The sequence below is a fragment of the Leptonychotes weddellii genome, chromosome X, assembly GCF_054177405.1.
Source record: "Leptonychotes weddellii isolate Sample4059 chromosome X, ASM5417740v2, whole genome shotgun sequence".
In the NCBI taxonomy this organism is placed as follows: domain Eukaryota; kingdom Metazoa; phylum Chordata; class Mammalia; order Carnivora; family Phocidae; genus Leptonychotes; species Leptonychotes weddellii.
In genome coordinates, this window is record NC_138385.1 from 34067790 (window position 1) to 34081567 (window position 13778).

At 45.1% G+C, this 13778-nt stretch overlaps 1 protein-coding gene across 1 annotated transcript in view; it reads left to right on the top strand.

The window, feature by feature from the left end:
* COL4A6 (collagen type IV alpha 6 chain) overlaps positions 1 to 13778 on the top strand; it is a 251832-nt gene that overhangs the window by 195592 nt on the left and 42462 nt on the right. Inside the window, exons 6-12 of the mRNA XM_081808441.1 lie at positions 3064 to 3180; positions 6313 to 6381; positions 7832 to 7867; positions 10839 to 10901; positions 11686 to 11721; positions 11897 to 11938; positions 12930 to 13022. Of these exons, the coding sequence (XP_081664567.1) occupies positions 3064 to 3180; positions 6313 to 6381; positions 7832 to 7867; positions 10839 to 10901; positions 11686 to 11721; positions 11897 to 11938; positions 12930 to 13022 (456 nt within the window). The remainder of the gene's footprint in view (positions 1 to 3063; positions 3181 to 6312; positions 6382 to 7831; positions 7868 to 10838; positions 10902 to 11685; positions 11722 to 11896; positions 11939 to 12929; positions 13023 to 13778) is intronic.

The following is a 13778-nucleotide window of genomic DNA, read 5'->3' on the forward strand; positions in this document are numbered from 1 at the left end:
GTTGGGAGCAGAAGTTTTCAAGTTGTCCTTTGCAATGTATGTTTAGCTTTTCTCCTGGAGTTAATCTCAAACATTTCCCTTCCTAGAGACTTGTAACTGAACACACCAGATTTATATCTTTGGAGTGAGCACAAACCACTCACCAAATGGAAACTTTTCCCTTTGAAATCTGGGTTCTCAGGAACATTGCTTTTCTGGATTACAGCACATCTTCTTATCCTGTGTGGCACCTTGCAGTTGTATAGAATCATGGTATCCTCCCTCAAAGAGCTACGTTCCCCTTGAAAACTGACACACACATATGTAAAATCATTAGCTAAAACCAGAAGGGGCCCATTGCCCGAAATGCTGTGGTACTACTGAGAATTCAAAGGAGATAGAACTTCAGCCCGGTGGCATACCCTTGCTGACTTGCCTGGGAGAAGTAGACTTCCTGTTCATTGAGCTCCTATGTAGTAAACTTAGCCTCATTTAATTGTAGCCATAAACTGTTCATTTCATTCTGATGTTGACAACAACCCTAGGAGTTAGTATTGTTCATCTCCATTTTTTACTGATGAAGAAACTGAGGCTCAAGCTGGGGAGAGGCAAAGCTGGGATTGGAACACAAGTCTGGCTGACTCAGAATATGCTTTAGCTGTCACCTCAGCTGAACAAGACAAGGCTGACAGGTCTAAGTCAAATGCCAGTGGTTAATTCCAGAGAATTCAGCTAAGGTGGGGGAAAGAGTGAACAGGTGCTGCCTGGAATCCTGCAGGTAGAAGGTATTAGGAATTCAGGCAAGGGGCGCCTGGGTGGCTCAGTCGATGGAGCGTCTGACTCTTGATTTCAGCTCAGGTCATGATCTCAGGGTCGTGATATGGGGCCCCACGTCGGGCTCCGCACTCAGCGCAGAATCTGCTTGAGATTCTCTCTCTTCCTCTGCCCCTCTCCCCCCGTCGTGCTCGCTCTCTAAAATAAATAATTTTTTTTTTTTTTAAAAAGGAATTCAGGCAAGAAAACCACAGGATTGGGGCCCAAGTTAAAAAAAAAATGTAGATACCAAGGGGTAAGAAGTCAGGAAGAGTTTTGATGTCAAACACAACCAAGTCTCAAGGAGTAAGGTGGGTCCCTAGGACTGAGCCAACCTATTGTCTTTGCCTTAACTCATCCCTGTTACCCAGCTGAGCGATGACCCCTAGCACGTTTGGCTGGGATATTTTATTTTATTTATTTTTTTTAAAGATTTTATTTATTTATTTGACAGAGAGAGACACAGCGAGAGAGGGAACAGAAGCAGGGGGAGTAGGAGAGGGAGAAGCAGGCTTCCCGTCGAGGAGGAAGCCCGATGCGGGGCTCGATCCCAGGACCCTGGGATCATGACCTGAGCCGAAGGCAGACGCTTAACGACTGAGCCACCCAGGCGCCCCGGCTGGGATATTTTAAAGTGGCGATCAGGATCCCGGGAAGAAATAGACACTCCACCTGAAAGGATTAACTGAAGAGAGTGTCGTGAAGGGTATATTTAAAGGATGTAGGCATGATTCAGGGCAACAGCAATGGATTGCAAAGCAGCTGACACAAAAGCTTTGGCTGCCCCTAGGCCCAAAGGGGAAAGAAAGAACAGTGATCGTGGAACCGGACACTGGACACTGGTCAGACCTGGAGCCAAGGAATAGTGGCTGCTCAACAAAGACTTGTAGAGAAATGTGGCCATTGTCCGAAATATGGCCAGGGAGGGAGGGCGTGAGGGAAATAAACAACCTGTGCTCTTTTTCCTCCTGCTCTTTGATCTTCTGCCTGTGTCTCCCAGTGGCCAGAGACAACTGGGAGACAGAGAGAAAGGGAGCCTAGGCGGCGCCGTTCATAAAGTTCAGCCTCCCAAGGCACAGATCTGGGGAAGGTGGAGCGTGGATGTTCAGGGCAAACAAGAAGAGCCATTTCGTTTGGGAATAAAATGTTGACGACTTAGTAAGCTGTTCTCGGTGTCCCCAGCACAGCTAAAATTTGTCACCTGAGTCTGAGCAGGTACAGATTGCAGCAGGTTTATTGTGAAGATAAGTTTCTTGACCATTCTTCTGTTCTTAGCATTCCCTGAGTCCAGCAGTCTAGACTCATACTTTTGTATCAGTAGACTATCTCCTACCACCGTAATAACAATGAAACCGTATCAAAATCCTATGGAGCATTTTCTCAGTAAGAATTTGACAAAAGCTCGTTTCCCCTAATGATTCAAAAAGTTGAGTTTCGAATGTGTGGCACGTTTTCCTCAAATTATGAAATATCCATGGTTGGCTTTAAAAAGTGCATGTGACAGGGTCGGAGTCAACCTTTTATTGACCCGTCCAGATTTCTGGGCTTTCAGGTCATCTCTTTGCTCCGTAACCCAACACACACCCCGCTTTTGACAGATTTTAAAAGATCTGTTCCCTACAAAAAGGTGGACTCTAAGCCCAACTCTGGGAAACTCTTGAATTCTGATCAGTCATGTGAATGATTGCTAATCCCCCCGGCAAAACAACTGTCTCGGTAGCAAGTATGGAGAAGAGGCAAAAGCTTAGAGGTGGTGCTGTGGAAACTGCTTCTGCTCTCTTGACCAACAGCCAACATCTTTTCCTAGGCAGAGCCATATAAAAAAAAGCCCCAGGCTTTTCCAATACAGAGAGCCACACCAGGCTGCCCAGGTTCCCGTCTATTCTGAGGAAGTCCCAAGGCCTGGCATGATTCCCTGATGGAAACCCTTCGGCTGCCAGCCAGCTAAGCCCTGTCTTAGTACATCTTTTTACCCCGGGAAGTTGAAGTTGCACCACCCTGTGTATCCCATCTCTTTAGGCTTGATCCCTTCGGTTTCAGCACGGGTCCAATTAAAGCATCAATCCTTCGGGAAGGGGGCCCCCCCGGGTTGTCATCAGCTCCGTACATCTGAGTGTGGACGAAAGCTCTAAGAGCATAGTTCTCATAGGGCAAAGGGAGTGGACAAGGAGCCAGCGATGGGCAGCACACTTGGTTTCTCTTCCTGTGGAGCTTGTCAGGGTAGGTCGGAGTCCTGCAGCTGACGTGATCCCTTCTTTTCTCTTGGAACAGGGCCACCCCGGACAGCCAGGGCCCAGGGGCCCACCTGGCCCGGATGGCTGCAATGGCACTCGAGGAGCTGTTGGATATCCGGGCCCTGATGGCTATCCTGGGCTTCTCGGACCACCCGTATGTTGCTGGATCTTTGTCCATTATCTCAAAAGGCATTCTTCGCCTTTCCCTGCTTTTATGGAGACCTCGTTAAGCATCTGCATCTAAAGGATACCAGTTGCGGGGGGCGTGCACACGCTCCACTCCTCAGAGGGTTTTTTTTTTTTTTTCTTTTTCAAACGATACTTTTAGAGTTGGCAGGGTTGTGAAGAGCCTCTAGTACATTTCAGAGCAAAGTATACACTTGGGCTATTTGACATGTTCCCACATCAGATGACATTGGAAAATGCAGTACTTGGAAGGCTTACGTGGGATCACGGGAGCACTGATAATGACTCAAAGGGCTTGGCAGGCTTGGTCTAAACCAGTGATTCTTGACCAGGGGTGAGGATTCCCCACCCCCAAGGAACATTTGACAGTTACTAGTGACAATTTTGGTTGTCACCACTAGCAGAAGATGGCTTTCCTCCAACATCAAGGAGTCATCTGTCCCAAAGTGTCCATAGTGAGAAAGAATTGAGAAATCCTACTCTACACTGACATAGTTTGCCCCCATCCCCCCACAACCCACCCCCATAACCCTTGGTCCCGGGATTGGTAGAGCATTTTTTAGATCCTCCTCTCACCACTTTTATTTAATTCTATTCATCCAGATAGGGCTCAGATATTTGGATCTGAAGGATCTCTAATATATACCATGCCCTTGCAAGGCTGCTTTTACAAGTGACTGGAAAGAGAAAAATAACACATTCAAGCCCATTGTCAACCTTACTTGAAATAATCTAAGCTACTAAGGGTACTGAGGTGATGGATTTAGCTAGAAATCACACTATTAGACAGATTCCGTAGCTACATGAATTATTGGCATTTTTTCAGTATGTCTTGTTCCAGTGCTATCCCACATTCTTTTTCTTTGTTATAATTAAAGTGTAATTGACATCTAACATCATATTAGTTTCAGGCGTACAACATAATGATCCGATATTTGTATACATTGCAAAATGGTCACCACACTAAGTCTAGTTACCATCTGTCACCATACAGAATGATAAATTTTTTTTCTTATGGTGAGAACCTTCAAGATCTCCTCTCTTAGCAACTTTCAGGTATGCAATAAAATATTGTTTACCCTAGGGGCACCTGGCTGGCTCAGTCAGTGGAGGATGCAACCCCACGTTAGGGTATAGAGATTACTTAATAATAAAATCTTTTAAAAATATATTATTGACTATAGTCACCATGCTGTACATGACATCCCCATGACTTCCTTATTTTGTAACTGGAAGTTTATACCTATTGATCCCCATCACACATTTCACCCATCCCCTTCCCAGTCTCACCTCTGGCAACCACCAGTCTGTTCTCTGTATCTGAAATTTGTTTTGTTTTGTGTGTTCAGTTGTTTTGGTTTTGCTTTTGATTCCACATATCAGTGAAATCATATAGTATTTGTCTTTCTCTGCCTGGCTTATTTCATTTAGTGTAATGCCCTCAAGGTCTAGCCATGTTGTTGCAAATGGCAAGATTTCATTCTTTTTTATGGCTGAGTAGTATTCCTGTGTGTGTGTGTGTGTGTGTGTGTGTGTGCGCGCGTGTGTGTGTGTGTGTGTGCGCGCGCATGTGTGTATCACATCTTCTTTATCCATTCATCCATCGACAGACAGTTAGGTTATTTCCATACCGGGGTATTTATACCAAGAAAACAAAAACACTAATTCAAAAAGATACATGCACCCTATATTCATTGAAGCATTAGTTAGTTAGTATTTTATTGGAAGAGTAGCACCATTGCCTTCAGTGACCAAGTCGTGGGTGTGGGTATCCGCATAAGAAAGTGAGACGAAGCACAAGGCTCAGACCGGCATAAAGGACCTTGACATCTAAAGACCAAACCAATATACAGCAGAGGTGGGGGTTGGAGAAAGACGTATTACCAACATAGTATGAGCTTGTTTGAGTCACAAAGGCCTCCAAACACTGCCATGGCAACAGAAGAGGAGAACAAATCACATCTGTGTTTAGAGAATCGAAACCCAGCAAAGTGAGGAAATGCTGCCCCCAAGAGGGAGAAAAGAAATCTTGAGGTAATAAACATCCTGACAGCCAAAAGGACAAGGGTAAAACCTAATCCTGTCCCTAAGCCTCCCTTTAAGCCTAAATAGGAACTTGGGCATAGATTTTACTAAGCTGAACCCTTACTAACGCTGCTGAATCTTGAGTGGATATTCTGTCAAGCCCCTTTGATGAAAGGAGTGGCTATAAGTAAAAGGGGAAACAGGAAGCATCTGGAAAGAAGGTGCTTCGGGGACCCACTGTTCTTCTATCACACCTATGATCCTTGAGCTCGAGGAATCCATAGTTCAGCCAACTCTTCAGTCCCCAAAGCTTAGTCCTACCTCCAATACTAATCCTGACTTCCCCTTAGATATAGGGACATTGATTTTCCCCAGGAGGACAAACTTTAGCAGACATTAGGGAGACAGTAAAAAGTCTGGTTGGTAGTCAGGTTCGGTGTACTTTGAACTGTTCTCCATGTTAACAGTGAGACACACCAAGCCTCTTAGACAGGCGTTGAAGCTGAGGTTTTTTGGCAGAAGCACAGGATGGAGATGGTTTTGTAGATATCTCTTAACCCGGAGGGCCGCAGACTGGCCGGTGTGACCCATGACTGCAGCTTAGTTTTTAAAGGTTTGTGTAGAATGAGAGAAGAAGAATACAAGACAGAGCCCAAATATGGCCCACAAAGTCTCAATTCTTTACTATCTGACTCTATACCGAAGTTCTCTAAGCTCTGTCCTAGCCAGAGGCCGTGTCAGTGACGTACCTGTGAGGGGTGGAGCAGGTGAGCGGTAGGCTTATGCACACGTGTGTTATATGTGGATGTTCAGATCAGTGTTCTGAACAGAGTCAAAGTCTCCTACTTTCTCATCCCTTTACAGACTCCTGACTGGGGAGATGGGGAAGCAGGCATATAGCTTTGAGACTCAGCACCTGTTCGGGGGATGTACTTTGCCCCTTAGCTCAGCCGTAGAACAAACCACATAGTTCCAGAATCTCGCTGCTGTGTCCTCTGTGTGATCAGATCATACTGTTAATAAAATTCTCTCTGTGTGTGCGCATTTCTTCACAAGTGTTTCTTATTTTACTCAGGGGCTTCCTGGTCAGAAAGGCTTTAAAGGTGAACCTATCCTCACCCAAGGTACTTTCAAAGGAATGAAGGTAAGAGCCCCTAAGGCAGACAGCTAAGTAGGCTGGCTATAAGTTGAGTTCCCCAGGATTGGGCCCCAGCTCCAATAAAACATTTCCAGAACTAGCATCTGTGTCTCTATTTAAGGAGGAGACCAAGCTAGATTTAAAAGGGATCCGGAGCTTTTTTTGTGATGGAAACCCTGACAGAAATGTTTGCAACCATACTGTCAAAGAGATTTGCTTTATAGGATCTAGACCAAAAATAGGAGACAGATCAGCAAACAAACAGTTTGCCTGGGTATCATTTTCTTCGACAAGCCAAGACATTTTCAGGAGGCAGATACCTTTTGTCTACCCTAAAATCCTTGATGTCTGCATACCTTGGTATAAAGCCATGTTATGTCTCTGCCCATCTCGGCATGGCCACCGGCCCCCGGATGATGGCCCCGCCCTTTTCTCTACCCGCACACCAGGCCATTACCCTCACGGGGCCCCTGGCTGTCTGCAAAAATTGCCCATCAACTCTGCAGATGGCTGGAAACTTTCATCTCTTCCTAGAATTGACAAGAACCTTCTGTATTCTTGTGACTGTACTCTCGGTGTATGCTAACCTGGAAACTCTGGTGCCCAAATGATTGACTCTATTCCCTTGCAGAGTGGGAGGTGAGCTCATCGTCCCCCTGGTAGCAGATGGATTCATGTTGCTCATTTTACAGATAGAAAAACAGAGGTACACTGAGGCTATGTACCTTGCTCAGACTCACATAGCCGGTTTACCGAAGAGCTAAAACCCAGGCAGTGCTCTTCCTGTGCTGCAGAGAGCTGATTTTTTTTTGACCGTAAGCCAAACGGGTTAAGACTAGCAGGTGTCAAAGTATAGCCATTGTCATAGCAAACACTGATGAAAGGGCTTTGCCAAAAATCACGGAGACCCTGGACCCAGTGGAACACAGCAATTTCCACAGGATGGTTATATTACAGATTCATACAGTGACTTAAGATGCTGCAAAGTAATTAAAACGTAATCAGAGACTGTATGCTCTGTTGATTCTCCCTTGAAATGTCTGATTTGCATTGTATACATAAGGGCAAGGATTCTCTGGGGATGAAGGCACACGGGAAGGTAGCTTCGCTTTCTTCCAAAAAGAGCAGGAGAATCACCAGCCCACAGAAGCAGTTTCTAATTGATGAGTTCCTAGCAAAGGTGAAAATTAATTACTCCAAGTAAAATATGAAATCCCGTTCAACCAAGGCTATAATATGTGTCTTCTAGAGTCCGGATTTTTCATAGGGAAAAAAAAAAAAGTAAGTGGTTGAATAGGCCCAATTCATGCATTATTTAAAACACAAGACCTTGACAGAGGAGGCCCGAGCATCAGCAATGCGTTTTTCTGCCCGTGAAGCATAGGTCCGTTATCTATGAAATAATAGCGCAGGCTTAATTAATCTCTTCCATGTCCTGCCTTTGTCTGTTTCTCAGGGGGAGCCTGGGCTGCCTGGACTGGATGGAATAACTGTAAGTTGTCATTTCTGGGTGGAGCACCCAATGTTTGGTCGGCAGTCACTGCGGGTCCCCTTGCATTCTTCTTCGCTATGGCGTTCGAAGGTCTTTGTAGACTTTCTCAAGGAAAATCCGGACAGTTGGGGTAGAGCGGGTCACGCTGTTGATATTTTCTGGGTGAGAAAGTTCTGAGAGGGTCGGCTGTCCCCCTCAAGTTGCACGGGAGGTAGCCTTTCGGACCCTTAGGCCAGGGACCTTCCTACTCCCTGCGATGCATTCGGAAAGAATTTCGCCTTTCGTTCGGCAAGCGTCTACTAACTGTTCTCTGTGTGTTCAGAATGCTGCGGGTTAAAACAAAAAAGAACACTTTTCTGTGAAAGCTGTTCTGTCTAGAAATTCCTTTGAGGGACTCCTAATAATTGGGAGTCTGTGCAAGGCTGTGAGTTGTATTAATAAAAACTTTCTGGGGCGCCTGGGTGGCTTAGTCAGTGAAGCGTCTGCCTTTGGCTCAGGTCATGATCCCGGGGTCCTGGGATCGAGCCCCGCATCGGGCTCCCCGCTCCACGGGGAGTCTGCTTCTCCCTCTCCCTCTGCTCCCCCGCACCTGTTCTCTCTCTCTCTCTCAAATAAATAAATAAAATCTTTTTAAAAAATAAGAACTTTCTATTTCCTTGGGTTGCCACATCATTGTTGCTTTCCTTTGAAGTGGCTTCGGAAAAGCCCCTTCTTTCTTCCTTCTTTCCTATGTCAGGGTTCCTGCCTTTCTTTTTTCATTCCAGAACCACTATTGAGCTCCTACTAGCTGTAAGGTGCTATGAGTGATCCCCGAGACAGTGTAGTCAGGGTCTCTGCCCACCCCACACCCCAACACACACACCCCAAGATGTGAAAAACTAGTAGAACTGTGGCATAAGAATTCCTCACCAACTTGGAGGAAGAGATGCTGTCCACCTAAAGCTACATCATGGGAGACTTTATATCTAAGATGGAGAAGGTAACCTCTGAGAACTGCGGGTGATGTTTGGGCTGGCCCGCAATGGGAGGAAGCTATCTAAACAGAGAGAGCCATGTGGGAAGAGGTAGGCAAGAAACAGGATGCGTGCAAGCATGCACGCAAACAGAGGTGAGTGAAGACCAAGGGCATAAGGGTCCCCTTCACCAGGCAACACTGGCTTAGATGGTGTGTTAACTACATTCGCAGAATCACACCCACGTTGTTGGCTGCCTCGCTTCTCCTAGGGAGTCATTGCTCAGCCCACAAAGGTACAAGTATTCGTCGGCAGTATTCGCAGGCATGACAAATAAATCATTTAGATCGGGGGAGGATGGTTTGGTGGCTGAATAAGAGATTTGTGATCAGTAAGGGGACCCCAGGTTATTTTGTCAAAGCAGGGTTCTGTTTCCTGGGGACCCTCTGAACCCCTACTTTCTTGTGACTTTGCTTAGCCTCTCCATCCCTTACCTAACACCTCATTACCATCCCTCCATTTTCATTGGGCCATCCATTTCCCCATAACCGTCTTTCTCTTCAGATTTTATTGTCTTGCTTGTAATACTGTCCTTAGCAATCCAGTTTCAAATAGTTTCTCATTCCCCTTCTGCGTTTCTCTTTGACCCACGGAAATGTGCGCTGTTTAATTTCCCGATATTTGGCAGCTGCCCAGCCATCTTTATGTGGTTGATTTCTACTTTGATCTCAGTGCAGTGTGGGTGAGCACTCTGTAGGGTTTCAAACCTTTTAAATCTGTTGAGGTTTGTTTCATGGCTCAGCATATGAAACGGTCTCGGTGAATGTGCCGTATGCTCTTAAAGAGAATATGTTTTCAGCTGTTTTGGGGTACAGTGATCTAAAAAATGTCCATCGGGTCAAGGTAGTTGACAGTGTTGTTTAGATCTTTGTGTCTTTACGATTTTTTTTAAAAATCTAGTTGTTCTATTAATTACTGAGGGAGGGATGTTAAAATTCTCCAACTCTGGTTGTGGATTTGTTTATTTCTCCTTGCAATTCTGTTTCATGTATTTTGAAGCTATGCTATTAGATGCATATACATCTAAGATTGTTATGTGTTCTTGATGAATTGACTTAGTTTATCATGACAAAATACCCCCTCTTCATCTCTGGTAATATTCTTTGTCCCAAAGTCTACTTTATTTGATGTTTATAAGTGTTTTGCTTTCTTTTGAAGTTTTTGTTTTTTACATCACTTTAATATAAAAAAAATTTCAAATATAGAGCAAAGGGGAATGAATTAATATTAATATTTTACTATGCTTGCTTTATCCCACTTCTATCCATCTATCCATCTCTATCCATCCATCAATCCATCTTATCGTTGATGCATTTTGAAGTAAACTGCAGACAGTAGTACTCTTACCTCTAAATACTACAGCATGTCTATCATTACCTAGACTTCAATATGTCTTTGCAGTTTTTCTTTTAATGTAAAAATTACATGCAATGAAATAAACAAATCTTAAATGGAACATTTCCTGAGTTTTGACAAAGACATACTCCTATATAACCCAAACCCATCTTAAGGCATAGAACATTCTCATCGCCTCAGAAATTTCCCTTCTGCCCCTTCCCAGTGAATCCCTGCCCCCACCTAAAGGAAATCACTGTGCTGATTTCTCGCCATCATAGTTCAGTTTTTCCCATTCTAGAATTTTTTATAAAGGAAATAATATAATCCGTAGCCTTTGGGGGTCTGGCTTCTTTCACTTAGCACAATGCTTTCAAGATTCATCCACATTATAACATATCAGTAGGTTGTTACTTTTTATTGTTGAGGATTTATTCCACTGTGTAGATGTATCAGTTATTTATCAGTCCTTGTATCAGTGGACACCTGGGAAATTTCCAACTGTTTGCTACTATGAATAAAGTTGCTATGAATATTCTTTTGCTGCTCTTGCAGACATATATTTCCAATTTTCTTGAGAAATTGTCTTTTTTTCTGACCTTCATAAAAACTTGCCTCTCTAGGGCCCACCAGGAGCACCCGGGTCCCCAGGAGCTGTAGGACCCATGGGGCCACCAGGATTGCAAGTAAGACCAACCTAAATCGACCACGTGATCACAGTATGCCCATGAATCCTTTCCCAACAGGGCCACCGATTAAATATAAGCCTGTGTAGGCTCTCCTAGTGGAAAAAGGCAACCTCCATTCTTGGAGGAGTCAAGTGAAGACTGCTCTTGTAAGGAGCTGATTGTTGTCTTTATCAGTCTTTCTGACTCTGCGCCCAGGGATGGCAGTGCCTGGCACACCTATTTCCATCTTCTACCCCCCTCACCCATGACAGACCCTGCTAATTAATCACACCATCACCACGATCACCCACCCTGAACACAGAAGCAACTTCGAAATCCTTCTCCACACTCCACCTTGGACAAGGCTACCGACCTACCTATCTTTTGGATACCAAACGTATTTGCCCTCACCGGTATAGAAAGAACATAGCCAGTTATCCCCATGTGGTTCTGGGAAAGGCCCGTTTCCAGAATGTTCTCTCTCCGGTGCATGAAATCTCACCACTGATTACTTTGGTTTAGCTTTCCCCAAGGCCATTATTTTTTAAATGTGTAGCCTATTGGGAGGAATGATGCATGAATCTTTACCACCTTAGCATGAACGTGGTTATCAGGTCAATTGGGGAGATTTCAAAGGAGATTTAAAAAAGGGAGGGCACCATGGGAGAGGGAGCTAGAATCTGCAGTGCTAAAGCCAGAACATACTGAGGGGGTGGGAGACTCATCTCCAGGGACTCTCCACATGCCCAGGTTCTTTTTGTCTGAAACTAACAAGTGCTCATTCCTTTCATTTTTAATATAGGGTCCTCCAGGCCCCCCCGGCTTCCCTGGTCCTGATGTAAGTATACTGTCTTAGGGCACTTGGCCTCCTACCACTAAGTGTTCTAGTTTCCCCAGAGAGACTCTGGTTTGGTTAAACACGCTTTCTGGTAAAATACTGCATTCCAATTTAAGTTCCTGGAGCTTGTTTAGTAATTGATTTTGTTTTTCCTCCCTGCAACCCTGTGCCCCAGGGGAATATGGGGTTAGGTTTCCAAGGAGAGAAAGGAGTCAAGGTAAATAGATTTTGGAAAATACAATCTGCCTTCCATATGCTCCCAGCACCATCTCTGGCTGCACACATGTGCCTGCTCATTTTAAGGGCACTTGGATCTTTGCCTTGGGAAATGAGCATTTCCCACTCCACGTGGGTCGTGTGGTGGGATCCCTGGAGGGGCTGCGTGTACACACGCCACACGTTGGCTCCTGGGGTCTTTTTCCTTCCAAATACTGTATGTAGTCTCCCTGCTTCCGACCTGTGAAATGTGCATGTCTTACAAACATACTCTGTTGAAATCAATTCCCTCCTCCTTCCACCTGGGTGTTTCCCTGATGTTCTGTATATTATGTCACCTTCTCTTTCCTCTCCTTTGCTTCTCCTCTTCCCTCTATGCTTCCTCTTCTACCTCCTCCTCCTTCTCCTCCTGTCTCTCTCTCTATCCCCTCTGTCTCTCCTCCTCAACCTCTCACCATTCTCTTCTACTTCCCTTCCCTCGTTCCCTGTTTCCATCTGCACAAACCGTAGAGTGATTTTGTGAGGCACGAGGGAGCCTGGGAGCTTGCCCTCTCCACCCTGCACGGCTGCATTTTGTACATCCAAGGAGCAAATCCAGCCTCCGGTGTTCCAACACAGACTTCACTGCCTCTGCTCATGCTCTTGGCAAGGACTGGGCCAATTAGAGTCTGATCGCCATTGCCAAGAGGTGGCCGTTCTCCTTGCTCAAAAGCCTTTTTTGCTCTCTTCTAAACACCCTTTGATGCATGACCCTGGCAACCGCGAACCTGTGGTTTCCTTTCATCAATCTTGCTTCTTCCCTCTGCAGTGCTGGTACAAAATGCATTTGGCCAGGCTTATAATTCTTCCCAGCCCCTTGGTACTGAGAGTTTTGCTTCCTCGCTGAGGCAAGGGTGAGGGTAAAGAGGCCAAAGGAATGGATAGTTTATTTGTGAATGACATCCAGAGGACAAACCTTTCTGCTTTGCTTAACATTCCCTTTGATCTTACAGGGAGATGTTGGCCTCCCAGGCCCTGCAGGACCCCCACCATCTACTGGGGAGCTGGAATTTATGGGATTTCCCAAAGGGAAGAAAGGATCCAAGGTAGTGAACATTTAAGCCTAGGAAATGCTAACCACCCTTCTCCTATTAATACCAAAGTTCAACTCTAATAACCAGACTCTACTGGAAAGATAGAGGGTTCTGGGTCATGCTTTTTTGTTTGGAAGTGAGGGTAAAGCCTTCTCTGTGTTGTCCCCTGTGAAAAGCTTCTAAATACCCTGTGTTTGGGTGCGTGGATATGAGTGTGCCTGGGCTTCTGGGCATTTGTTTAAGTCCTATTTTCTGTGGTTTGGTTTTTCAAATTCAGTTATCAAGATGCTGAATAACTTAAAACAAATATTAAGTAGTTGGGTTTTTTTCCTCCTAACTCCCAACCCTCTCAATACTTATGTTGTCCCCAAAGCACTGTGACAGAACACATATGGTGTACATGGTTGCTTTTAAGTTATCTTTTTATTTTTTTATTTTTATTTTTTTTAAAGATTTTATTTATTTATTTGACAGAGAGAGACACAGCGAGAGAGGGAACACAAGCAGGGGGAGTGGGAGAGGGAGAAACAGGCTTCCCATGGAGCAGGGAGTCCGATGTGGGGCTCGATCCCAGAACCTTGGGATCATGACCTGAGCCCAAGGCAGGCGCTTAACGACTGAGCCACCCAGGTGCCCCTAAGTTATCTTTTTAAAGAAGTTATTTGCCCTCAAAATTTGACCCTACAAATAGGGCATACTGTCACCAAGTGGCAGTAGATGCCCTAATTCACCTGATATGAACTACCGTGGCTGAAGCTGTAGACCTGT